General features: G+C 46.2%; 1 protein-coding gene across 8 annotated transcripts in view; it reads left to right on the top strand.

Annotated features, from left to right (window-relative positions):
- The window catches only part of KIF23 (kinesin family member 23), a 140,747-nt gene that overhangs the window by 35,567 nt on the left and 80,087 nt on the right, over positions 1 to 25,093 (top strand). For all 8 annotated transcript variants that reach the window (XM_063925513.1, XM_063925507.1, XM_063925508.1 and 5 more), the window contains exons 2-6: positions 13,588 to 13,654; positions 14,381 to 14,509; positions 15,678 to 15,783; positions 15,868 to 16,004; positions 16,279 to 16,394. In XM_063925513.1, the coding sequence (XP_063781583.1) occupies positions 13,588 to 13,654; positions 14,381 to 14,509; positions 15,678 to 15,783; positions 15,868 to 16,004; positions 16,279 to 16,394 (555 nt within the window). The remainder of the gene's footprint in view (positions 1 to 13,587; positions 13,655 to 14,380; positions 14,510 to 15,677; positions 15,784 to 15,867; positions 16,005 to 16,278; positions 16,395 to 25,093) is intronic.

Genomic DNA, 25,093 nt, shown 5'->3' with positions numbered 1-25,093 from the left:
GTCAGCCCGTGAGCTGCCTCAGCTAAACATGGGAGATATGCTCTGGGGGCCACCGGTTTACCTTGTCCATCCGTCCAGAGTCCTGAGGACTCCTGGCCATATCCCTTTGCCTTCCAGACTGCCTTTTCCTGTGTGGAACACAAATTTTGCATCTCACACAACTTCTGTGTGTTGATGGTATTAAATACCATCAGTTGTGTGGTGTCTGTCTGTCTGGGGGTACCAGCTGCTAACTTAGCTGCTTCATCTGCTCGGCTGTTACCAAGTGATACTGGGTCCTGGCTATATGTGTGTGCTTTACACTTGATAACAGCCACTCTGTCGGGTTCCTGTATCGCTGTTAGGAGCCTTTTGATGTGGGCTGCATGCGCTACCGGTGTACCAGCTGCCGTCATGAAATTTCTGCGGCGCCATAGGGCTCCGAAATCATGGACTACCCCGAATGCGTATCTAGAGTCGGTGTAGATATTGGCTGATTTGCCCTTAGCCAATTCACATGCTCTGGTTAGGGCGACCAGTTCAGCAACCTGGGCTGAGTGAGGTGGGCCTAGTGGTTCCGCTTCTATGGTGCCTTGGTCATCTACGACTGCGTATCCAGTACACAAGTCTCCCGAGTCTGACTGTCTGTGACAACTACCATCCGTGTAGAAAGTTAGATCTACATCTTCCAGTGGATTGTCACTGATGTCAGGCCTTGCGGTAAAATTTTGGGTCAAATATTCCATACAATCATGTGTCTTCCTTTGTGTTAAATTCTCCTTCCCCACCACTCTCATCCTCCACCCTTTGTGCCTGTCCAGGCACACCCGGGAGATATGTTGCAGGATTTAATGCACTGCATCTCCTTATGGTGATGTTTACGGGGGCCATTAGTGCCAATTCCCATCTTGTAAACCGCGCTGATGAGACGTGCCTGGTTTGGGCAGAATTTAGCAAGGCTGACACTGCATGAGGTGTATGAATTGTGAGGTTGTGACCTAGCACTACATCTTCGCTTTTCGTTACTAGCAATGCTATCGCAGCAACGCTTCGCAAGCATGTGGGAAGGGATCGCGCTACCGTGTCTAGCTGAGCGCTGTAGTATGCTACCGGCCTGCTGGCATCACCGTGCTTTTGGGTTAAGACGCCTGCCGCGCAACCAGCACTTTCTGTTCCGTACAGCTCAAAGGGTTTCCCATAGTCTGGCATACCTAATGCTGGTGCTTGCGTTAGGCACTGTTTAAGTCTCTCAAATGCCATCTCGGACTCGTCTGTATGCGAAATCCGATCAGGTTTGTTTGAGGAGACCATCTCCTGCAAAGGTAACGCTAGAATGGAAAACCCTGGGATCCAGTTACGGCAATACCCACACATTCCTAAAAATATTCTGATCTGTTGCTGGGTTTGTGGCAGTCATGTCTCTAATTGCTTGAATTCTATCAGCGGTCAGGTGTCTCAGTCCTTGTGTTAGACAGTGTCCCAAATATTTTACCTTAGCTTGGCATAATTGCAACTTGTCTTTGGAAACCTTGTGTCCTGTGTCTGAAAGATGAAACAGGAGCTGTTTCGTATCCTTCAGGGATGCTTCCAATGAATCAGAACACAGTAGTAGATCATCCACGTACTGTATTAATACTGATCCACTCTCTGGTTGGAAAGACTGTAAACAATCATGCAAAGCCTGGGAAAAGATATTTGGACTGTCTATGAAACCTTGTGGTAATCGAGTCCATGTGTATTGGACTCCTCTGTATGTGAATGCAAACAAATATTGGCTGTCAGGGTGCAGAGGTACCGAAAAGAAAGCGGAGCAGAGGTCAATAACAGTGAAAAATTTCGCAGTGGGAGGGATTTGCATAAGGATGACAGCTGGATTTGGCACTACGGGGAACTGACTCTCAACTATTTTGTTAATCCCCCTTAGATCCTGCACTAGCCTGTAACCCCTCCCCCCACTCGTTTTAACAGGGAAGATGGGACTATTGGCTGTGCTGGACGTTCTTACCAGAATGCCCTGTTGTAGCAAGCGCTCTATTACGGGATAAACTCCTAACTCCACCTCTGGCTTCAGAGGGTACTGTGGGATTTTTGGAGCTATCCTACCATCTTTTACTTGTACAACTACCGGAGCTACGTTTGCCATTAATCCAGTGTCCTGTCCATCTTTAGTCCAAAGTGACTCTGGTATCTGGGATGTCATTTCTTCTACTTGGGATGGAGTCCTATTTGTCATAATGGTATGTGACATTAATTTTGACGGGGAGTCTAACATGTCTCGCACTTCCTGAGCGTGATTCTCAAGTATGTCCAAGAATACACCTTCAGGAGTACAATAAATGACGCACCCCATTTTGCACAATAAGTCTCTTCCCAGGAGATTAGTCGGTGCCGATGCAGCTAGCAAAAAGGAATGCTTGGTATGTAACGGCCCTACTGTAATCTCGGCTGGTTTGCTAACAGGGTAGTGCTGGACTACTCCCGTTACCCCTATGGCTGGAATTGTCTTACCAGTGGTTCTCATGCCCACTGTCGAATTTATCACTGATTTGGCCGCCCCTGTATCTACAAGAAAGTTTAATGATTTACCAGCTACATTGATTGCAATTTCTGGTTCACTCCCAAGACTTGCAATCAATTTTACTGGCTGCAGATTACAGGTATGGCCACACCCCTATTGGGTATGGTGACCTCCCTGAATCCCGCTGGCAGCAACTGCTTGTGAAGGGGTTAAATGGGAACTACCAGTGGCTTGCCAGTCTCTGTTCGGGGGGTATCTTTTTGTTTCCCCTGTATGTGGCTCATAACTCCGTCTCTGCGGACCTTGCTCCCAATGTCGTGTCGTTGTCTAGGGGGTTGATATGAGTTTTGTGAATTTTTCACTCTACAGTCTCGTGCCATGTGTCCCTGTCTATGACATGAAAAACAAGTTACCACATTTGACTTACCCACAGGGTTTGGTGATTTATACAAAGGCTGCCTTGTGGTCAGGGCCTATATACTTACGGCCATTAACTTATCACCTTGGGACTCCCTGTGTCGGGTGATATTCCGGTCGTGATCAATAGCAGCCTCTCTCAAAGTAGCCACCGACAGACCTCGCCAACATGGTTGCGTGGTCTGTACTCTTGTCTTTAATGTCTCTTTTAACCCATCCATTAGTACAGATACTGCTACTTCTCGATGGTTTGTTTGTTTTAATGTCCTCTATACCTGTGTACTTTGCCATTTCTAGTAATGCCCTGTGAAAATATTCTGCAGCAGTTTCTGACTTTCTGTCTAATGGAGAAAATCTTGTTCCACTTAACTACTGCTGGGAAATACTCCTTTAACTGTAAACTTATTCTTTTTACGTTATCTTTGTTGTACACATCTGTAAGAGGTACATCCTGATCTAATCCACAGTCAGCCAAAAATTGAGCTGCGTCGACATTTGAGGGTAAACATGCCCTCAGCAATACCTGCCAGTCTTTGTTATTGGGCTCTAAAGTGTTCCCTAGGTCTCTGATGTATTTCTGGCTGGCAACTAAGTCTTTCCTAGGGTCAGGGAACTCAGACACTATGGTTCTTAATTCCATTCGGGAAAATGGGCTGTACATGGCAATGTTCCTAACAGGAGTGATTCCTGTTGTGTCAGTTTTCCCATTTGGCACTGCTATTACCCTAACAGGATTAAGTTTACTAACATCACTCTGTGTAGGTTCTACAGCCTGTGGTGAAATGGTTTCAGCGTAGTGTATGGTGCCGTACTTACCTGTAGATACGACCTCACCTATCCCTCCGCTAGGGGCTTTTGTTACTAATCTCGTGGGTGGAGCCGTGCCTACTGTTGTCTCTGCTATGGTGGCTGCTAGAGAGAGCGCCGATATTGTTGCTGATTCGTCCTCTTGATCACACTCCTGGGGAAAGTTCAAAACAGGGTACAACTTGCACGGGTTAATACTTGCATTAGTTAACTTATTAACATTTACACAGTTGCTAAGTGTTTGTTTGTTACACCCTAATGCGTCATTCTCCGCAACCAATTTCTCTCCTGATATGTATGGTGGCGGCGGGGCTGTCGCTATCAATTTCTTGATAGGATTAGATCCTGCCGCCAGAGCCAATCCTCTCTGTATTTCACCCTCCTGTTGCCATAACTGCAAATAATCATAATGTTGGATTCGTCTTTGTTGATTTAATGAGACATATCCTCCTCCTTAAATTTTGCAACACTTCTGATCTAAAGCTACCTACTCTTGGGAATTTCTCCCCGTCATGCACTGTCATTCTCTCCCATTCATCACATAAAACCTCTGTATGTGAGCCATATTTTTCACACATTACGTACCTTGCCGACCCGACTGGTCGGTTTACTGAATCAACCCGAACCGAGGTTGATCGCCTCCTTCCTGAACAATTGGCCCCCATAACTTGCAGGCGTTGCTTTCACCACCTCTGACCTTATTTCAGGGTCTTCAGCGAACCCTTACAAAAAACAAAATGTTCACGATAGGCTGACGGTGGCGGTTTACCGAGTACCCCACTCACTCGCCCACGCCGACCAATACGACCCACACACTGCCTTAGTGCTGGCGTACTCGACCCAGGGCCCCTATGAACCTCTATTTACTGGAACATGCGAGGGATATCCGCAGAACACTTACTCTTTCCAGTAACTATTGGTTGTTGGACAATTCCTGAGTGACCAGCGAACTTCCCTTCAGAAAATAAAAAATTACACAAATCACATCAGAGTGTACAAATAGTTTTATGACCGGGATCGTACACAAATGGTACTGGTCAGATTAACTAATGTACACAATTACGTGCGGTACAATCGTTCAGCACATAAGCAACTAATCTTATGTGCTGAGCGACCAGTGGAATCGAAAATTTCGGCTGCGAATTCCTTCAGCCAGAGCTTTATTGGCCTATATGGGTTTTGCACCAACCCCCTGGGTTGTGCCCTTTTCTCTTTTATGGCAGACTTCTTAGTCTGCTGTACCTGGACCTCCCGGTCTGTAGTATGACCTCCTGGTCTACTATTCTCTACTGCTCAAATTTTATGTTTAACCAGAGATGCCTCCCTAGCCACCATGCACGTCACTTACATGTATGTACCTCTGCGAGAACTCGACTTCTTGTGGTTCAACCTGTAAAATTGTATAAACTTATACAGGTTGAGTATCCCTTATCCAAAATGCTTGGGACCGGAGGTATTTTGGATATGGGATTTTTCCGTATTTTGGAATAATTGCATACCATAATGAGATATCATGGCAATGGGACCTAAATCTAAGCACAGAATGCATTTATATTTTATATGCACCTTATACACACAGCCTGAAGGTAATTTTAGCCAATATTTTTTATAACTTTGTGCATTAAACAAAGTGTGTCTACATTCACACAATTCATTTATGTTTCATATACACCTTATACACACAGCCTGAAGGTCATGTAATACAATATTTTTAATAACTTTGTGTATTAAACAAAGTTTGTGTACATTGAGCCATCAAAAAACAAAAGTTTCACTATCTCACTCTCGCTCAAAAAAATCCGTATTTCGGAATATTCCGTATTTCGGATATTTGGATATGGGATACTCAACCTGTATATACAAAACACTCACTCACCACACGTACACTTTTGCTTCTATTTCTATTTCTGCGCAGAAATTTTCTTTAGACCAGATGTGTTGTGAATTTGGAGAAGGATCTGTTAATCTAAATTTCGGATTTAAAATAGATTTGCGCTATTTATCGCCTGATGCGCTACTTAAAAATCAACACTGTCGTGTGACTTGAGTTACGTGGGCGTACCCAGACGCTCCGTTGCGTAATTTACGCTGCGTGCGTCGGCCTTGGCGTACGCGAGTCTCAGCCCTTTGTTAGAGACACGTGTACACAAAACCAATGTCCACCGCAACACAACGAACACTTTTTATCAATGTAGATGATCCTCGATCGTCTACCGCGCAACACACCAATCTCTCCTTTTACCTTGGGTAGAGTTGCATGTGGGTTTTACACTTTAACTATGAAATAGCGACAAATCTCTCCTAGCACGTTTTATCAATTATAAAATGGCAAACAGGAGAGTGATATATGAAAATACACGAATGAAAAAGAAATGCAGATATGTGCGTGTGTACGCAAGACAGAAATAAACAGTTTTAAAAGACACTAGCGTGTTGTTCTTACCTCCGGTTCCGGATTCCTTCAGCACCCTTTACTAAGCGAAGCAGACGCTTATCCAAACAGCACTACGAGGAATATGACCTCCCGCCTTTTGCTGCTGGATAATGTCTGCTGAAATTACCTAGCAGAGATATGTGAAGGACAGGACGAGCCGCCAATTGATAAAGCTAAATATTTATCTTATATAAAACCCTTTATGAGGTCTAAGAACACTGTACGCTATTTACGTATGGAGTACCGTAAGGGTATGCTCGTTGCGTAACGATCGCTTAGCCGTGGTCGAGAAGCTCAAGCGTCACGTTCGCTCACGGCCGAGGGATCACAGGCAGGCACGCTATTGGCTGCCGACTAACGTAATGATTCGCTATAGCGTAGCGGACGCTCGGGACCACGAGGAGATCACCAGCGGCGCTGACGCTCACAATGTTAAACTTTTAAATCTAAACCATAAACAATGTAATATGCTGTAAAACCTTAGTGTGGAGATAGGGTGTAGGTGCAACACAGTGTAACCTTATTAACTTAAAAGCTGTTTGAGCGTCACCGACGCTCTGTGAATACTTAACACTATAAGAAATACACAGATACCGTGCTTAGGGTCCAACGCCTAATATATATATTATGGATGTTATACTTGCAAAAGAATTAATACAATACAAGTCATACACTACAATATAACATAGACTACCTAACCAGATAACTACACAGGAAATACAATACAATACTATTACGTTTAAGAGAGTACGAGAGAAAGAGAAGAAGAGAGAGAGAGAGAGAAATATGGCCCATAACATCAAGAAAGACAATATGATTGCGGAGAAAACTTACGCACAAAGGAAACGATCGCATGCGCCTCTGGACATCCAGCTCCCGATTTTCAGCAATGATAACCGTTGAAGAGTAAGAGCTGGATGTGATCGGCTTGTCTATTTATGCCCCACACACAATGCGATTCAATGGTCCCTACAATCTCATTGTTCATTGGACACAGGAATTCCTCCTCGCATTATAACAAAAGGTCATAGGTTGATTCATACAGGTGGGCTGTGACTATTTCCAACAGCTCAGGTGGGAGGGAAACTGGGTTTCCCGCCGCATGGATAAATAAGTGCAAATACAGTAAATGTTCATAAACTTCTTATGTCCATAACTATTCGCACGAGCGATTAATCCGCTTCAAACCAACACCGGAATATTGCTAATTAAATACTCTTCCGATGGGTACTAAACACCACTGTATTACTCCTGTCTGACCCTTCGTATCAAACAAAGAGGGATTTCTCTGTTCATGAACATTCTACATTAACCAAACTTTCAGACTCTATCAAAGGGACCATGATCTACAAAATACATTATATAGTGGAAATATGTAACGATTGGGTCGCACGCTACGAACACATGAACTCTACCGTAAATGCACATACCGCGCACCCGCGGGTGCCCGCAACAGCGAGTATGCGCACGCACGGGAGAGCGCACGCATGCGCAGCGCAGACCTGTGTGAGGTGCAAATATGGCAGTGTGCATAGAGATATTTTTCTGACTTTGACACACTTTTTTCTGTTCTGTGTCGAGAACAATCCCCAGGAACAGTAGACTCGTTGTAGGAACCAGCTGCGACTTCGGAATGTTCAGGATCCAGCCGTGCTGTAGTAGCTACTCCGATCAACAACTGTTCCCTGGACCTCGCCTTTATAAGGAGATCGTCCAAGTACGGGATAATTAAAACTCCCTTCCTTCGAAGGAGTATCATCATCTCTGCCATTACCTTGGTAAATACCCTCGGTGCCGTGGACAGACCAAACGGCAACGTCTGGAATTGGTAATGACAGTCCTGTACCACAAATCTGAGGTACTCCTGGTGAGGGGGGTAAATGGAGACATGCAGGTAAGCATCCTTGATGTCCAGTGATACCATGTAATCCCCTTCGTCCAGGCTTGCAATATCCGCCCTGAGCGATTCCATTTTGAACTTGAAACTTCGTATATGTGTTCAAGGATTTCAAATTTAAAATGGGTCTCACCGAACCGTCCGGTTTCGGTACCACAAACATTGTGGAATAGTAACCCCGTCCCTGTTGAAGAAGGGGTACCTTGATTATCACCTGCTGCGAATACAGCTCGTGAATTGCCTCCAGCACTGCCTCCCTGTCTGAGGGAGCTGTCGGCAAGGCAGATTTGAGGAAACGGCGAGGGGGAGACGTCTCGAATTCCAGCTTGTACCCCAGAGATACTACCTGTAGAATCCAGGGATCTACCCGTGAGCGAGCCCACTGGTCGCTGAAATTCTTGAGACGGGTCCCCACCGTACCTGGCTCCGCCTGTGGAGCCCCAGCGTCATGCGGTGGACTTAGAGGAAGCGGGGGAGGACTTTTGTTCCTGGGAACTGGCTGTATGCTGCAGCTTTTTACCTCTGCCTCTGGGCAGAAAGGATGCGCCTTTAACCCACTTGCCTTTCTGGGGCCGAAAGGACTGTACCTAATAATACGGTGCTTTCTTTGGCTGTGAGGGAACATGGGGCAAAATGTTGATTTCCCAGCTGTAGCTGTGGAAACGAGGTCCGAGAGACCATCCCCAAACAACTCCTCACCCTTGTAAGGCAGAACTTCCATGTGCCTTTTAGAATCAGCATCACCTGTCCACTGCCGAGTTCCTGGCAGAAATGGACATTGCGTTTATTTTAGATGCCAGTCGGCAATTATCCCTCTGTGCATCTCTCATGTATAAGACTGCGTCTTTAATATGCTCTATGGTTAGCAATATAGTGTCCCTGTCTTCAGGTACAGAGAATCTGACCACGCAGCTGCAGCACTGCACATTCATGCTGAAGCAATAGCTGGTCTCAGTATAATGCCTGAGTGTGTATATACAGACTTCAGGATAGCCTCCTGCATTCTATCTGCAGGCTCCTCTAGGGCGGCCGTGTCCTGAGACGGTAGTGCCACCTTCTTTGACAGACGTGTGAGCGCTTTATCCACCCTAGGGGATGTCTCCCAACGTGACCTATCCTCTGGCGGGAAAGGGTACGCCATTAGTAACCTTTTAGAAATTACCAGTTTCTTATCGGGGAAACTCACGCTTCTTCACACATTTAGTTCATCAGATGGGGGAAAAACCACTGGAAGCTTTTTTTCTCCCCAAACATAATACCCTTTTTTGTGGTACCTGGGGTAATATCAGAAATGTGCAACACATTTTTTATTGCCGTAATCATGTAACGGGTGGCTCTATTGGAATGTACAGTAGTCTCATCGTCGTCGACACTGGAGTCAGTATCCGTGTCGACATCTGTGTCTGCCATCTGAGGTAGTGGGCGTTTTTAGGGCCCCTGATGGCTTTTGAGACGCTTGGGCAGGCACGGGCTGAGAAGCCGGCTGTCCCACATCTGCTATGTCGTCAAACCTTTTATGTAAGGAGTTGACACTGTCACGTAATTCCTTCCACATGTCCATCCACTCAGGTGTCGACCCCGCAGGGGGTGACATCACATTTATCGGCATCTGCTCTGCCTCCACATAAGCCTCCTCATCAAACATGTCGACACAGCCGTACCGACACACCGCGCGCGCACACAGGGAATGCTCTGACTGAGGACAGGACCCCACAAAGTCCTTTGGGGAGACAGAGAGAGAGTATGCCAGCACACACTAGAGCGCTATATAATGCAGGGATTCACACTACCCACAGTGATTTTTCCCTTATAGCTGCTATAATACACAGATTTGCGCCTAAATTTAGTGCCCCCCCCTCTCTTTTTAACCCTTTGAGCCTGAAAACTACAGGGGAGAGCCTGGGGAGCTGTCTTCCAGCTGCACTGTGAAGAGAAAATGGCGCCAGTGTGCTGAGGGAGATAGCCCCGCCCCTTTTTCGGCGGACTTCTCCCGCTCTTATAATCATAATGTGGCAGGGGTATTTTACACACATATAGCTTAGTAGGCTATATTATGTGTGATTTGCCACTCTTAAGGTACTTTAATTGCTGCCCAGGGCGCCCCCCCAGCGCCCTGCACCCATCAGTGACTGGAGTATGTGGTGTGCACAGGGAGCAATGGCGCACAGCTGCAGTGCTATGTGCTACCTTAATGAAGACCGGAGTCTTCTGCCGCCGATTTCCTGGACGTTCTTCTTGCTTCTGGCTCTGCAAGGGGGACGGCTCCGGGACCGGACGACCGAGGCTGGGCCTGTGTTCGATTCCTCTGGAGCTAATGGTGTCCAGTAGCCTAAGAAGCCCAAGCTAGCTGCAAGCAGGTAGGTCCGCTACTCTCCCCTAAGTCCCTCGTAGCAGTGAGTCTGTTGCCAGCAGATCTCACTGAAAATAAAAAACCTAAAATATACTTTCTTTTCTAGGAGCTCAGGAGAGCCCCTAGTGTGCATCCAGCTCGGCCGGGCACAAAATTCTAACTGAGGTCTGGAGGAGGGGCATAGAGGGAGGAGCCAGTGCACACCAGGTAGTTCTAAAGCTTTCTTTAGTTGTGCCCAGTCTCCTGTGGAGCCGCTATTCCCCATGGTCCTTACGGAGTTCCCAGCATCCACTAGGACGTCAGAGAAAATAAAATTATGATTTTTATATGGTGTTAATTCTCCAATAGGACTCAAGGCTCCTCTTGGAAAAGAGCCTGACAGATGGATGTAGCCATGCTCCTCTTTGCTGCGATATGGCTTGCTGCATGACATGCCAGGCTGTGACTATTTGCAGCTGGCGATCACTCCATTAATTCCTAATGAAATTAATGGAGCAATTGTCATCTGTGAATAGTCAGTCTGGCACACCATGCAGCATGCTGCGATGCACTAGGATCAGCATGGCTACATCTGTACAGATGCTGAAACACTGCTGCACGGCATGGAATTAATGGAGCGATCGCTGACTGCTAATAGTCAGTCTGGCACGGCATGCCGCTAGCCGTTTTCCAGCATGGCTCTCATCTGCACCTTGCTCTTACAATGGTGTACTAAGCCACAGTTATGCTGGAGAGGAGAGATGGATGTTATCGGGAACTTCATTCGTGTCTGAGTTTCTCTATTCTTGTCATATTGGCCACACATGGTTTCCTGACGTAATGATCGATCTGTCGATTTCAGCAAACATAACATGGACAAGGGAGTTTGTTCTGAGCTTTCACGTTATGCAATGATAAAAGTATTCAACTCTTGTTAGTGTCATTGCATGGTCTTGTTACATCAGAATGCTGGGATTTCCGGTTTGGAAAACTTGCATTCTAAAATTGCATGTCACAGCCCGAAAGATTAACTGCTTCGGAGGTCGGGAGACCGACAGCCGGCATCTGACCGTAAGTATAGCGCGTGGGTTAGGGTCGAATCCCTTTATACTACTGCCTTTTGTGATTTTACATTCTTGTAGCTGGAGGCTGCACTGTATGAGACCAAGTTGTTCACAAAACAGAGCTCGGGCCTCACAGCTAAAAAAAAAACTGCCCATGAGCGCACCTCCAGCTAGGATGATTGCCAAATTGTAGTGCAAATATCTGCTGGGCTGACGCGATTTCTGTGAATGTCATTCCTACATATAGGAAGTACACACCCGCCGGCACACCTACGATATATCGGCCATTCACGCTACATCAAACAGGACAAGATATCAGTCACCCATACACACTGAACGATATAGCGCACATATGGAGAAAGTGGCCAAATACTGATTGCATCCTGCCCCAGAGATCAGAGGTGGGACAGTAATTGAGAATATGGGTGAGGTTCAGTTTTGCTGGAGTTTTTTCAGAAGTGTTATTACTGCATGCTTGAATAATGATGGTAGGGAAGAGATCTCGGGTGTTATGTAAGGGTAGGATAAGCAAAGGAGACGGTGAAAACCGATTTGTGAGGCGTTATTAGAAGGGGCAGGAAGATGGTAGAGAACTCCAGCAGCAGCACTTAGGCTGGATACACACTACTGCGATCTGGGATCATGACCGACTGCACGACCAATGGGACGAGATGTCGGCCGTACACACTGAATGATATAGCACACGATCGTGCGCAATCTAGTCCTTGGTTGCATGATGTCTGCCACCGGTTTGTCCCATCTGCTGTGCAGCAGGAGCAAGTGATAGTGGGTGCCTTCAGTTCACTGCATGAACCGGGTAGTGCTGGGCTCTTCTGGGCTGTGACCTATGGAGACATGGTGGCGTGACATCATAGGTTACACATGCCGCGTTGCTGTTCCGCAAGCCTGATGGCACACATGCCCTCACGCTATTCACTGCTCTGCACTGTGAGTGTGACTGAGCAACCACGGCCATTAAGGGCCAGAGTTATTTATTTTTTCTTTTTGTTGCCAATTTGATAGTTATTTAATTCTGTGTGTCAGTGTGATTATTGTTTTTTTTTCTGTGGAGGATAATTGTGTGTTTTTTTTCTTGGTGGGGGGGGGGGCACTGGTGTCCCTCTGCAATTTGAAAAACTTGTTCAGTTTGCGAGTTGCAAAAGGTTGAAAATCGCTGCACTACACGATATGTCTGTCTAATCTGCCAGTTCGGATGACTCATCCTAAACCTCTGTTCCACGCTCTATGTACCCCATCTGTCTCACCCCTGTCTGTCTACCCCTTCCCTTTTAGAATGTAAGCTCTCACGATCATGGCTCTCTTCCCTCATGTGCTTATCCTTTCTTACTTTAATAATATTCAACTGTACCACATCCAGCAGTCTTCTGCCACCTGATACTTATTCCAGTGTCATCTGCTGATGTAGCTATGTTTATTTATCCTGTACTTGTCCTATATTTTCGTCAACTGTAAGTTGCTGTTTTCCTGCTTGATTATTATCTGTAATTGGGCGCTGCGGATCCCTTGTGGCGCCATATAAATAAAGGATGATAATATCACCTAGTGTGTACCCAGGCTCAGTTATTTTCTATGCTGAAATTTCATCAGTAAGCTTGATGTCATAGGGGGAATTTCAGTTGTTTCTGCATGTCCGATCCGCCTTACCTCCCGTTTAGATGGGGCGGATATTACATTGTTGTGATTTAGGCTCCCCCATTTTGCAGTCGCATAGACCAGTTTTAGCCACGTAAAGTAGCTAAACCTTTCCATGTCCTGGTTAGTGCACACATACAGTTCTTTTGCACCCAAAACTAGGACTTTTGGTCGATCTCTGCTGACCACCTAAGGAGATGGCAAGCAGAAATTATGCTATAATGTCTGTTTGCAGAAACGGTTAAATAACATCTGCCAGGCGCTCAATACTGCTGCAGGCGCTGAAAACAATTGAATCCAAACTCATTTCATGGGGTATGATAGAAATCTGTTTATGCATTTTGTATTAACTTTGTTCCACTTTATACTAAAAATCTTACACATTTGTTCATTGTGTTATACAAATTGTGCTTCCCATTTTGTGGCGCTACTTTTTTACTTTCTTTTAAATATATAACTTTTACCTATTATGGCTTTTTGTCTTTGTAGCAGAAACAGACCTCCATGGAGACCGCCTCCCAAAAAACCAAACACCGGTCAGAAGGAGCCAGTTGGAGTAAGATTCCTTTATTATTCTCAGAGATGGATGAATATAAATATATACTCTTCTGCCCGATCGTGTAGAAATGTTTTATTTTTTTTTTAATTTCTTTCTGTGGCTCTGCTAGCTATATTAATTATTAAGTGGAGTGAAAAGTGTTGCGTGGGAAAACCAATCGCAAGAAAAATGGAGCAGCCGCCGAGAAAAATGGCTGCGTGTATCAATCACCTGTGTCTTTGGCTACTGAAAAACACAGGAAAGGGGAAGAATTGTATATCAAGGAGAGATTTAATTGTCTAAAGTGACCAAGAGTAAAACAATTGTATGAGCCAAAGGCTATGAGTGCCACGGGTGCCCATTATTACTTCACACCTTCCCTCAGTGTGCCTAATAGTTTGTGCACCCGTTTAGCTGCTTTACGCGATTAAACACTGCGTTTGGATGCAACATTCACAATAAGTAATGGACACCCACGGCACTCGTGCTCAAACAATTGAATTCCGCCCTAATTGTTAGAAGTCTTCTGTTTATATCCGTCTGTATACCGACAGAGGCTTTGTCCCTGCCAGATTTAGAAGATGATAGATTCTTTTCCCGGGTCAGCTTGGTCTTTGACATGATTATGCTTGACATTATTACCTTATGCAGTAAATTAATGAAAGTGTTACATTGATCACTAAAATATGTTTGAAGACCCAGGTTCCTACGCTGTTATAGGTCCTGATGTGACTGTTTCCCCAGGTTTACTGTAGGGTGCGACCTCTTAGCCCCCCAGACCAGGAATGCTGCATTGAGGTGATCAATGAGACCACTGTACAGCTGCACCCTCCAGATGGCTGTAAAGTCACCAGGAATGGAGAATATAAAGAGGTGAGAAGGTTATAAGTGCTGGATGTGAAACGGTCCTTGTATAACTGAGGCCATGCATACAGCCTATACATGATGTAGATTGCAGGGACACTTAATCTTCATCAGTTCATTATCCTTTTATTTATTTTGCATAATCTTAACCTGAATGCTTTGTTCCCAGGGATTCAGTATGATATACCGGCGACTGGGATGTCTGTCGACAGTATACCGACAGTGGCATCCTGGCCACCAGTATGCCCGCATCGGTGCGAGTGCTAGAAAGCCACAGGAACAGGTTATATTCTCCCTCAGGGAGAATAGCCGGTATTCCGATGTCTGCGTTTCACCGGTTGTCGGATTTCTGGTGTCTGTGTAGTGATTGCCAGGATCCCGATCTGCGGTATTCTAACCGCTTCCCATTCCCAGATATAAAGGGTTTTTTTTTTCTGTGTATTTATAATTCCAAACTGTCTATTTTTTTTAATGTATTTTTGTTTCATGCAATAGTTGGTTACAGACTATCTAAATTGGCCAATATAAATGGTTATTGAGGTTTTATTTAAGCTACTAACTAGTGACAAAATGCTACACTGGAATGAAAAGCCCCATGACACCAGAATTGTTTCGGAGGCTTTTAATTATAATTGCCTTCAAAAAGCAAACCTCTGTCTTTATTTAATTTTATTTATTTATTACCAGTTTATTTATTTATATATATATATATATATATATATATATATATATATATATATATATATATATATATATATATATATATATATATATATATATATATATATATAAAATATATAGTGCACGCATATTCTGCAGCGCTTTACAGAGAATTGGCCATTCACATCAGTCCCTGCCCCAGTGGAGCTTACAATCTGTATTCCCTATCATATGTACACACAGACTCCTTCACCCTAGGGTTAATTTTTTTGGGAGCCAATTAACCTACCAGTACATTTTTGGATTGTGGGGGGGAAACAGGAGTACCCGGAGGAAACCCATGCAAGTACGGGGAGAATATACAAACTCTACACAGTTGGGGCCATGGTGGGAATCGAACCCATGACCTGAGGCAGTAATGCTAACCATTACACCATCCATACTGCAGAAAAATATTTGCTGATATGCACATTTGCTAAGTTATACTGACCTTTTGTGTTTTTTTTTCCTGCTGTAGACACAGTATTCCTTTAAACAAGTATTTGGTGTGCTAGTAACACAGAAAGATCTATTTGATGATGTTGCTAAGCCATTGGTGGAAGATCTCATTCGTGGTAAAAATGGTACGTTATGTTGGGGGGGGGCCTTGTTCCCTTCAATATATAGTACAGTTGTGTTATGTTCCTGAGCTTCGATTTTGTCTTTAGGCTTGCTCTTTACTTACGGTGTGACTGGCAGTGGCAAGACTTACACAATGACTGGATCTCCTGGGCAAGGAGGACTTCTACCTCGATGTCTCAACATGATCTTTAACAGCATCAGCCCCTTCCAGGCCAAGAGATATGTAAGTGTTCTGTACCCAATAAGTAGCCGTTACAGCATAAGTAACCTTTTCTCCTTCTCTGTTGTATCTTTATTGCAATTCCCCTATGCATTTATCGATAGCTAGGCTCTCAGACGTTAATTTGCTTCATAACGTGGGATGTTAGATGTTTTTAGTTGGCGGTGGTTTTTGTTTAATATTTGAATACTGCATAGATGATGCCAGGATTAGCGCCTTGCAGTCATGTGACCTGCTAGTACATTCTGTTTGAACTTGTATTACCTGTTATCTGCAGGTTTTTAAGACTGATGATAGGAATGGTATAGAGGTACAGAATGAGGTAGATGCTTTATTAGAGCGGCAGAAGAGAGAAGCGCAGCCACAGGTCATCTCCAGGACTCCTCTCAGCAGGTATGTTAGACTATCTGTAAATAAGCCTTTCTCTAACGTCCTAGTGGATGCTGGGGACTCCGTAAGGACCATGGGGAATAGACGGGCTCCGCAGGAGACTGGGCACTCTAAAGAAAGATTTAGTACTACTGGTGTGCACTGGCTCCTCCCTCTATGCCCCTCCTCCAGACCTCAGTTAGAATCTGTGCCCGGACAGAGCTGGGTGCATTTTAGTGAGCTCTCCTGAGCTTGCTAATAAAGTATTTGTTAGGTTTTTTATTTTCAGAGAGCTTCTGCTGGCAACGCTCTGCTACGTGGGACTGAGGGGAGAGAAGCAAACCTACTAACTGCGGCTAGGTTGCGCTTCTTGGGCTACTGGACACCGTTAGCTCCAGAGGGATCGAACACAGGAACCTAACCTTGGTCGTCCGTTCCCGGAGCCGCGCCGCCGTCCCCCTCGCAGAGCCAGAAGACAGAAGCCGGCGGGTTGCAGCAAGAAGGCGGCAGGAGACTCCTGTCTTCATATGAGGTAGCGCACAGCACTAACCCACACACTCCGGTCACTGTAGGGCGCAGGGGGGGGGGGGAGGGACTGCGCCGACACCTGATTGGATGGATATGTGGAAGGTGTTAAATGATAATGTAAACTCCTTGCATGAAAGGTTGGATAAAGATGATGCATTGGGACAGTCGGGGTCTCAGCCCATGCCTGATCCTACAGTGCAGAGGCCGTCAGGGTCTCAGAAGCGCCCACTATCCAAAATTGTTGACACAGATGTCGACACGGATTCTGACTCCAGTGTCGATGACGCAGATGCAAAATTGCAGCCTAAAATGGCTAAAAGCCATCCGCTACATGATTATAGCAATGAAGGATGTATTGCACATATCAGAGGTAAACCCTGTCCCTGACAAGAGGGTTTATATGTATGGGGAGAAAAAGCAAGAGGTGACCTTTCCCCCTTCACATGAGTTAAATGAGTTATGTGAAAAAGCGTAGGATTCCCCCGATAGGAAAGTGCTGATTTCCAAAAGGTTACTTATGGCATACCCTTTCCCGCCAACGGACAGGTTACGCTGGGAATCCTCCCCTAGGGTAGACAAAGCTCTGACACGCTTATCTAAGAAGGTGGCCCTGCCGTCACAGGATACGGCCGCCCTAAAGGATCCTGCCGATAGGAAGCAGGAAAGTATCCTTAAGTCTGTTTATACACATTCAGGTACTCTACTGAGGCCGGCAATTGCGTCGGCCTGGATGTGTAGTGCTGTAGCAGCATGGACAGATAATCTGTCTGATGAACTGGATAGACAAGGATATCCTTAGACAAGGATACCATTTTACTGACCCTGGGGCATATAAAAGACGCTGTCCTATATATGAGGGATGCCCAGAGGGACATTGGCCTACTGGGCTCTAGAATAAATGCAATGTCAATTTCTGCCAGAAGGGTCCTGTGGACTCGGCAATGGACAGGTGATGCCGACTCCAAAAAGCACATGGAGGTTTTACCTTACACGGGTGAGGAATTGTTTGGGGACGGTCTCTCGGACCTAGTTTCCACAGCTACGGCTGGGAAGTCAAATTTTTTGCCATATATTCCCTCACAGCCTAAGAAAGCACCGTATTACCAAATGCAGTCCTTTCGATCACAAAGAAGCAAGAAGGTCAGAGGTGCGTCCTTTCTTGCCAGAGGCAGGGGTAGAGGAAAGAAGCTGCACCATACAGCTAGTTCCCAGGAACAGAAGTCCTCCCCGGCTTCCACTAAATCCACCGCATGACGCTGGGGCTCCACAGGTGTTCGGTCAGACCCATATTGAATTTAAAGTCCCTGAACATTTATCTGAAAAGATTCAAGTTCAAAATGGAATCGCTCAGAGCGGTCATTGCAAGCCTGGAAGAGGGGGATTTCTCTTTCATCCATCTGGGGGACGCTGCGCCATTACTTGTGGGTTAGAGGTGTGTGGTTGTGGAGTTTGGCACAGAACTATTAAAACCTGACTCCTCCCCCCTCTAACCCCTCCCATCTCCTTCCTGCCTAGCCAGTACCTCAGTTTTTGTTTTGTGCCTGTGGAGTACAGACACAGATTTTTTTTCTCTGAAGATTTTAGTTAGGTTTTTTTCTTATTTTATGATTTGAGTGCCTAGTCGCTGTATACAGGTGACAGGTACTACTAGAGTGGGGTTAGATAGAAGTCCCACTCTATAATCTGCCGCTGGAGGTCACCATACTTCGGTCACTGGGGCTGGATTCCTATTTCTAAGAAGTCGGCAGTGAGAAGGTACAGGATAGACACAATCTGACAGTATTGGTCTATCCTTTCCTATATCTTTCTATATTTTTCATATAGATATATATATATATTTAATTTTATTTTTATTACCTTGCGTGTCCCCCCCTCCTCCCCCCCCCCCCCCCCAACCTCCCGCACAAGCATTTATTTATTTATTTCTGCTACAGGGGGGGGTCACCTCTGAGTAGCCCGGGAGAGTGGCGAGTCCCTCCGTGGGGGTTTACTAGATGCTGCCGAACAGAGCCGCTGTAAGTAGCGGCGCGCGGGAGCCACTACCGATCGAGCCGCTGTACATAGCGGCGTGCGGGAGCCACTGCTAGAACAACAGATGCTGTAGGTAACGGCACCCGGGAGCCGCTTCCCGAAGAGACACGCTGTATGTAGCGGTGCGCGGGAGCCGCTACCTGAACACAGAATCTGCAGACTTCCGGTTATAGCGCGCCTATGCTGAGCTACCCGGCGCTTACTTGCTTCAAAGAAGGGATTCCCGCCCTGCACTACCTCACACACTCTGATCCAGCGTCTACAGAGCCGGGCGCCATTTTCTCCAGAGGCAGTACGGGGGACGCGGTGCAGCACACAGCACACAACTTGGAAAATGTTTCAGTACTACTCACCCTGTTTATTCAGGGGGGATCACCTAACAGCAAGTATACTTTGGGGGCATTGTGTTATTCTATACAGAGATCTGTGGTATAGAGGGACCTGGGTTCAATCCTAGTGTCACCTAGAGGATTTCTATTAAAGTTAACAGTATTTGTTTCAATATAAATTACACAGTATGCTTCACAATACTGTCCACTACTCTACTGTGTTTATAGTTCTTTGGTAGTGCATTTGTTTAAAAAAAAAAAAAAAAAAAGACAGATCTACAAGGGGGAAGACACCCTTGGGGGTTTAAATTGCCTGCGTACAATGTGAACAGACATGTTCTGGTGCATCTGGGGTGGTCCAACAGGGAAGTTCTGCGGACCTGTCTCTGTGGACTCAAAAAATATGGGCACATGTATTACTAATTTAACTCAATCCCTAAACAAGTTTATAAACTCTGCCGGCAGTTTTTCTGATACAACACGGCCACAACCGTTGCCCGCTATAACTTTATGGGGGAGGAGTTGGAGTCATTTCCATGGGAAAATGGGGACGTAGACCCAGAGTGGGACGAAGTTTCGGTCTGGGAAAGTGATTGGTCTAATAGCTCAGGTGTTAGAGTGCTGATAGACACCATCCGTCAGACTATTACTAACAGGGATATTTTAAAGGAGCCCTAACTTAAGCCGGTTTCTCGTTCCCAAGTCCCTCAGAAGTTAAAATTTCTATATTCTTCTACAGAAAACAGCCCCAAAGGTAGACGCTTCCATTTCCTATTTAGCAGGAGCTACGGCTATTCCTTCGGTACAGTCGGTGACATTGAAAGATCCTACAGATAGGACGATGGCAGCAATGCCTAAATCTGTTTTCTTCATCACGATTCTAGCTGGCGCTTGGATCCTCAGGGCCGCGGATGACTGACTAACACAGGTCATATCTGGAATGCAGTCTGACGATCCATCAGACATTCAATTAGCAGAACAAATTTCGGCTTTCTTATGTGGGTGAGACCTTGATTGATTCTACTACGCGGCGCTCCCGTATTTCTGCCTTGACAGTGTCAGCAAGACGGTCTCTTTGGCTTCGGGTTTGGAATGCCGATTGTGACTCCAAACAGACCTTGGCGGCGGTACCCTTTGAAGGTGAGTTCTCTTTGGGTCGGAATCAAAGAAGATTATTTCAGCTACTACAGCAGGGCAGGAGCCCCTTTCTTCTGGCGGTTCCTCCGAAACCGAATACTACAAGGGGATCGTTCCTTTCATGTACAGGACAGCGGTAGTTCCATTCCTTTCGTGCTGTCTCCACATATCCATGAAAAGAGTTTCAGAGGTGGAAGTAAACCTTCCGACAGACCTACTGCATGACGCCGGAGGGAGCAGTGACGGTTGGGACTCGGTTACTACAGTTCAACGAAGGGTGGCTCCTGTCGAAACCAGATAGGTGGGTGACGGAGGTCATATCCAAAGGATATACGTTAGATCTCGAGGAACCAGTCCCATATCGTGTGGTGTTCTCTTCCAAACGGTCCCTCCAGATGTCGAGCTTTTCATCATGCAACAGCCACTCTTCTACGAAATGAAGTAAATTTTTTCTAGTTCCCACTCCACAGAGAGGTCGGGGATTGTACTCGTGGACAAACTAGACTGTTCGTTTCAACAAAAGCTCAGAATGGACTCCATCCACTCGATTATCATCGCCATGGAACCAGGGGGATATTTGGCTTCATTAGACATAAGACGCCTATCTGCTTGTTCCTATTGATACTCTTCCCTTTGGCTTACCCACGGCTTCTCCGGTATTCACAAAGATCATGGACCATGCGGTGGCAGTGTCAGGAAGTCAACATTACTCTGTATTTGGATGATCTGTTACTCAGGATACAGTCAGATTTGATTCTTCAACAGAACTTGCGTTTCACAATAGAGACTCTACAGCCATTCGGATCAATAATAAATTGTCCAAAAGTCGTCTTGGCTTCCTTCTCAGAGAATAATTTTCTGGGACTCTTATTCGATACCAACAACCAGAAAGTATTTCTTCCTCAGTCAGGACATACAGTCCCGAATTTGAACACTGCGGCATTTACAGGTGGTTTCGGTTCTCCGATACATGCAGGTGTTAGACGAGATGGTGGCAACCTTCGAGGCAGTTCCATATACCAGGTTCATGCTCGACTCCTTCAGGCGCAGATTCTCATCCGTTGGACTTGTACAGGAACTCATCTCCACTTACAGCTGTTCCGCTTGTCGGTACAGACTTGTCAGTTGCTTCGCTGGTGGCTTTACAGCTCCAATTTAACAAAAGTTCAGTTCACATTTTGGCCTTGGGTGATGGTCACTACTGATGTCAACCTCATAGGTTGGAATACGGCTTTTCAGACTCTTCAATTTCAGGGGTTCTGGGTCAGTCAAAGAGTAGAAGTTGCAGATCAACATCTTGGAGTTGAGGACAATCCGGTAGACACTACTGCAGATTCAAACCAGAGTACAGGGTCATCCAGTGCGGATTCAGTCCGACACCACCACGGCAGTTACTTACATAAACAAGCAAGGAGACACTCGAAGCTGATCTGCCTTGACACGATCAGATTCTCCTATGGTCGGAACATTGGGTTCCGGCCAGACCCGCGATTCACATGCCAGGACTCGAGACCTAAAAAGTGGATTTCTTAAGCCGTCACACGGTGCATCCGGGAGAGTGGGAACTTCACCGGGTGGGGTTTCTGACTCTAGTAGCCCGGTCGGGGATGCCCGATGTAGATCTTATGGCGTCTCGTCTCAACAATAAATTTCATCTCTACGGGTCGTGTACTCAGGACCCTCAAGCAATTTTAATCGGCGCACTGATGGCGCTGTGGCACTTTCAACTGAGATATGTGCCACCACTTCCACTGATCCCAAGTCTGCTTCAACACATTCAGAGAGACGGTCTTCCAATCATTCTGGTGGCCCCAGATTGGCCAAACTGACAGTGGTACGCTCTTCTGCGCACTGTGGTCATCAGGGAACCATTCCGACTCCCTCTGCATCCAAATCTTATGATTCAAGGAACATCTCACCACCCAGGTTGGATCGGCTGGTTTTCTTAAAACTTTTTTTTTTTTTTTTTTATTCCAGTCCTGTTGTGTAAATTATGATTCATGCCGGTGGCTTCTGGAATTACCAGACTGTGGCATATTTACATTGCTTGGTGTAAAAAGCGTGGTTTACTACCGGATTTGTTTAGAGTTCCTTGTCTGTTATTCTTCCTTTAGGAGGGTCTCAATAAGGGTCTGAGACTTTCTTCATAAATGGGTCGGCCTTCTGCCTTGTCGGTTCTTTTTCAAAAGAGAATGGCTATCATTCCAGACGTTCTCACGTTCCATCAGGGATTTCTGTGGATTTAACCACTTTTTGTTATTCCCTGGGACTTTCACTTAGTCCTTACAGATCTACATTGAGCCTTTGGCGAACGTTCCGCTGTTGTCTTTCTATTAAAAATTGCCTCCGCAAGATGAGTATCTGTATTGGAAGCTATGGTCTTACAGACCACCCTTGTTGGTTTTTCAGGAAAATCGGGTGGTTCTGCGAACAAAACCTTTCTTCCGAAGGTTGTCAGCGTTTCATCTAATCAGGACATCGTCCCTCCAGCGTTTACTTCTTCATCGTCCCTCTAGCGTTTACTCCTTTTCCTTCCAGGGAGGATTCCCAGTTGACTTGTCCTTAGGGCCTTACGGATTTCTTTATCTCGTGCGGATTCTATCCATCAAACGGATGCTTTGTTGGTTTTTGATTGATGCGTCCAAAACGAGATTGGACAACTTCCAAGTACACTATGGCTCGTTGGGTAACTTCGGTCAGCAAACAGTCTTCTGATGTTTCAATTCCTAAATCGATCCGAGCTCCTTCGCCTCGAGCTGTTGGAGTTTTCTTGGGCTGTTCGCGGGGTTACATCTATAGAGCAGCTGTGTCGGGCGGCGACCTGCTCGTCTGTGCATACGTTTACAGTTTTTACAGTTTTCAGACTTTCGGTTTGTAGACTGCCTTTGTTGGGCGTCACTTTTTGCGGACGGCTATGCCGTCCCCGTCTCCCTCCTCTTATTAGCTTGCTTTGGGAAATCCCACAAGTAATGGCGCAGCGTCCCCCAGATGGATGAAAGAGAAAAGGTGATTTTTGTTACTTACCGTAAAATCTTTCTCTGATTCCATCTGGGGGACGCTGCGATCCCTCCCAGATGTTTGTCTGGTTTTAACCAGTTAATTTTCTTTGATCTATCTCGTTTGGCTTGGCTAAACGTTAACTGAGGTACTGGCTAGGCAGGAAGGAGATGGGAGGGGTTAGAGGGGGGAGGAGTCAGGTTTTAATAGTTCTGTGCCAAACTCCACAACCACACACCTCTAACCCACAAGTAATGGCGCAGCGTCCCCCAGATGGAATCAGAGAGAGAGATTTTACGGTAAGGAACAAAAATCACCTTTTTATGGTGTCTCTGGACATCAAGGATGCTTACTTGCATGTCCCCATTTATCCACCTCATCAGGAGTACCTCAGATTTGTGGTACAGGACTGTCATTACCAATTCCAGACGTTGCCGTTTGGGCTCTCCACGGCACCGAGAATATTTACCAAGGTAATGGCGGAAATGATGGTGATCCTGAGAAAGCAAGCAGTCACAGTTGTCCCATACTTGGACGATCTCCTCATAAAGGCGAGGTCCAGAGAGCAGTTGCTGATCAGCGTAGCACACTCTCAGGAAGTGTTGCAGCAGCATGGCTGGATTCTGAATATCCCAAAGTCGCAGCTGATTTCTACGACGCGTCTGCCCTTTCTGGGCATGATTCTGGACACGGACCAGAAGAAGGTGTTTCTCCCGGCGGAGAAGGCTCAGGAGCTCGTGACTCTAGTCAGAGACCTCTTAAAACCGAAACGGGTGTCGGTGCATCACTGCACGCGAATCCTGGGAAAGATGGTGGCAGCGTACGAAGCCATTCCCTTCGGCAGGTTCCATGTGAGGATCTTTCAGTGGGATCTGTTGGACAAGTGGTCCGGATCGCATCTTCAGATGCATCGGCTGATCACCCTGTCCCCAAGAGCCAGGGTGTTTCTTCTGTGGTGGCTGCAGAGTGCTCACCTTCTCGAGGGCCGCAGGTTCGGCATACAGGACTAGGTCCTTGTGACCACGGATGCGAGCCTCCGAGGATGGGGGGCAGTCACTCAGGGAAGAAACTTCCAAGGGTTGTGGTCAAGTCAGGAGGCTTGTCTGCACATAAATATCCTGGAACTAAGGGCCATATACAACACCCTGAGTCAAGCGGAGCCTCTGCTTCGCAACCAACCGGTGCTGATTCAGTCGGACAACATCACCGCAGTGGCTCATGTAAACCGCCAGGGCGGCACAAGAAGCAGAGTGGCAATGGCGGAAGCCACCAGGATTTTTCGTTGGGCGGAGAATCACGTGCAAGCACTGTCAGCAGTGTTCATTCCGGGAGTGGACAATTGGGAAGCAGACTTCCTCAGCAGGCACGACCTCCACCCGGGAGAGTGGGGACTTCATCACGGAGTCTTCACTCAGATTACAAATCGATGGGAACTGCCACAGGTGGACATGATGGCGTCCCGTCTCAACAAAAAGCTACAAAGGTATTGCGCCAGGTCAAGAGACCCTCAGGCGATAGCTGTGGACGCACTAGTAACACCGTGGGTGTTCCAGTCGGTCTATGTGTTTCCTCCTCTTCCTCTCATACCCAAGGTGCTGAGAATCATAAGAAAAAGAGGAGTGAGAACAATACTCATTGTTCCGGATTGGCCAAGAAGGACTTGGTACCCGGTACTGCAAGAATTGCTCACAGAGGACCCTT

Source organism: Pseudophryne corroboree, chromosome 6, assembly GCF_028390025.1.
Source record: "Pseudophryne corroboree isolate aPseCor3 chromosome 6, aPseCor3.hap2, whole genome shotgun sequence".
Taxonomy (NCBI): Eukaryota; Metazoa; Chordata; class Amphibia; order Anura; family Myobatrachidae; genus Pseudophryne; species Pseudophryne corroboree.
The sequence above is the reverse complement of the archived record's forward strand: the minus strand, read 5'-3'. Positions and strand labels throughout refer to the sequence as shown.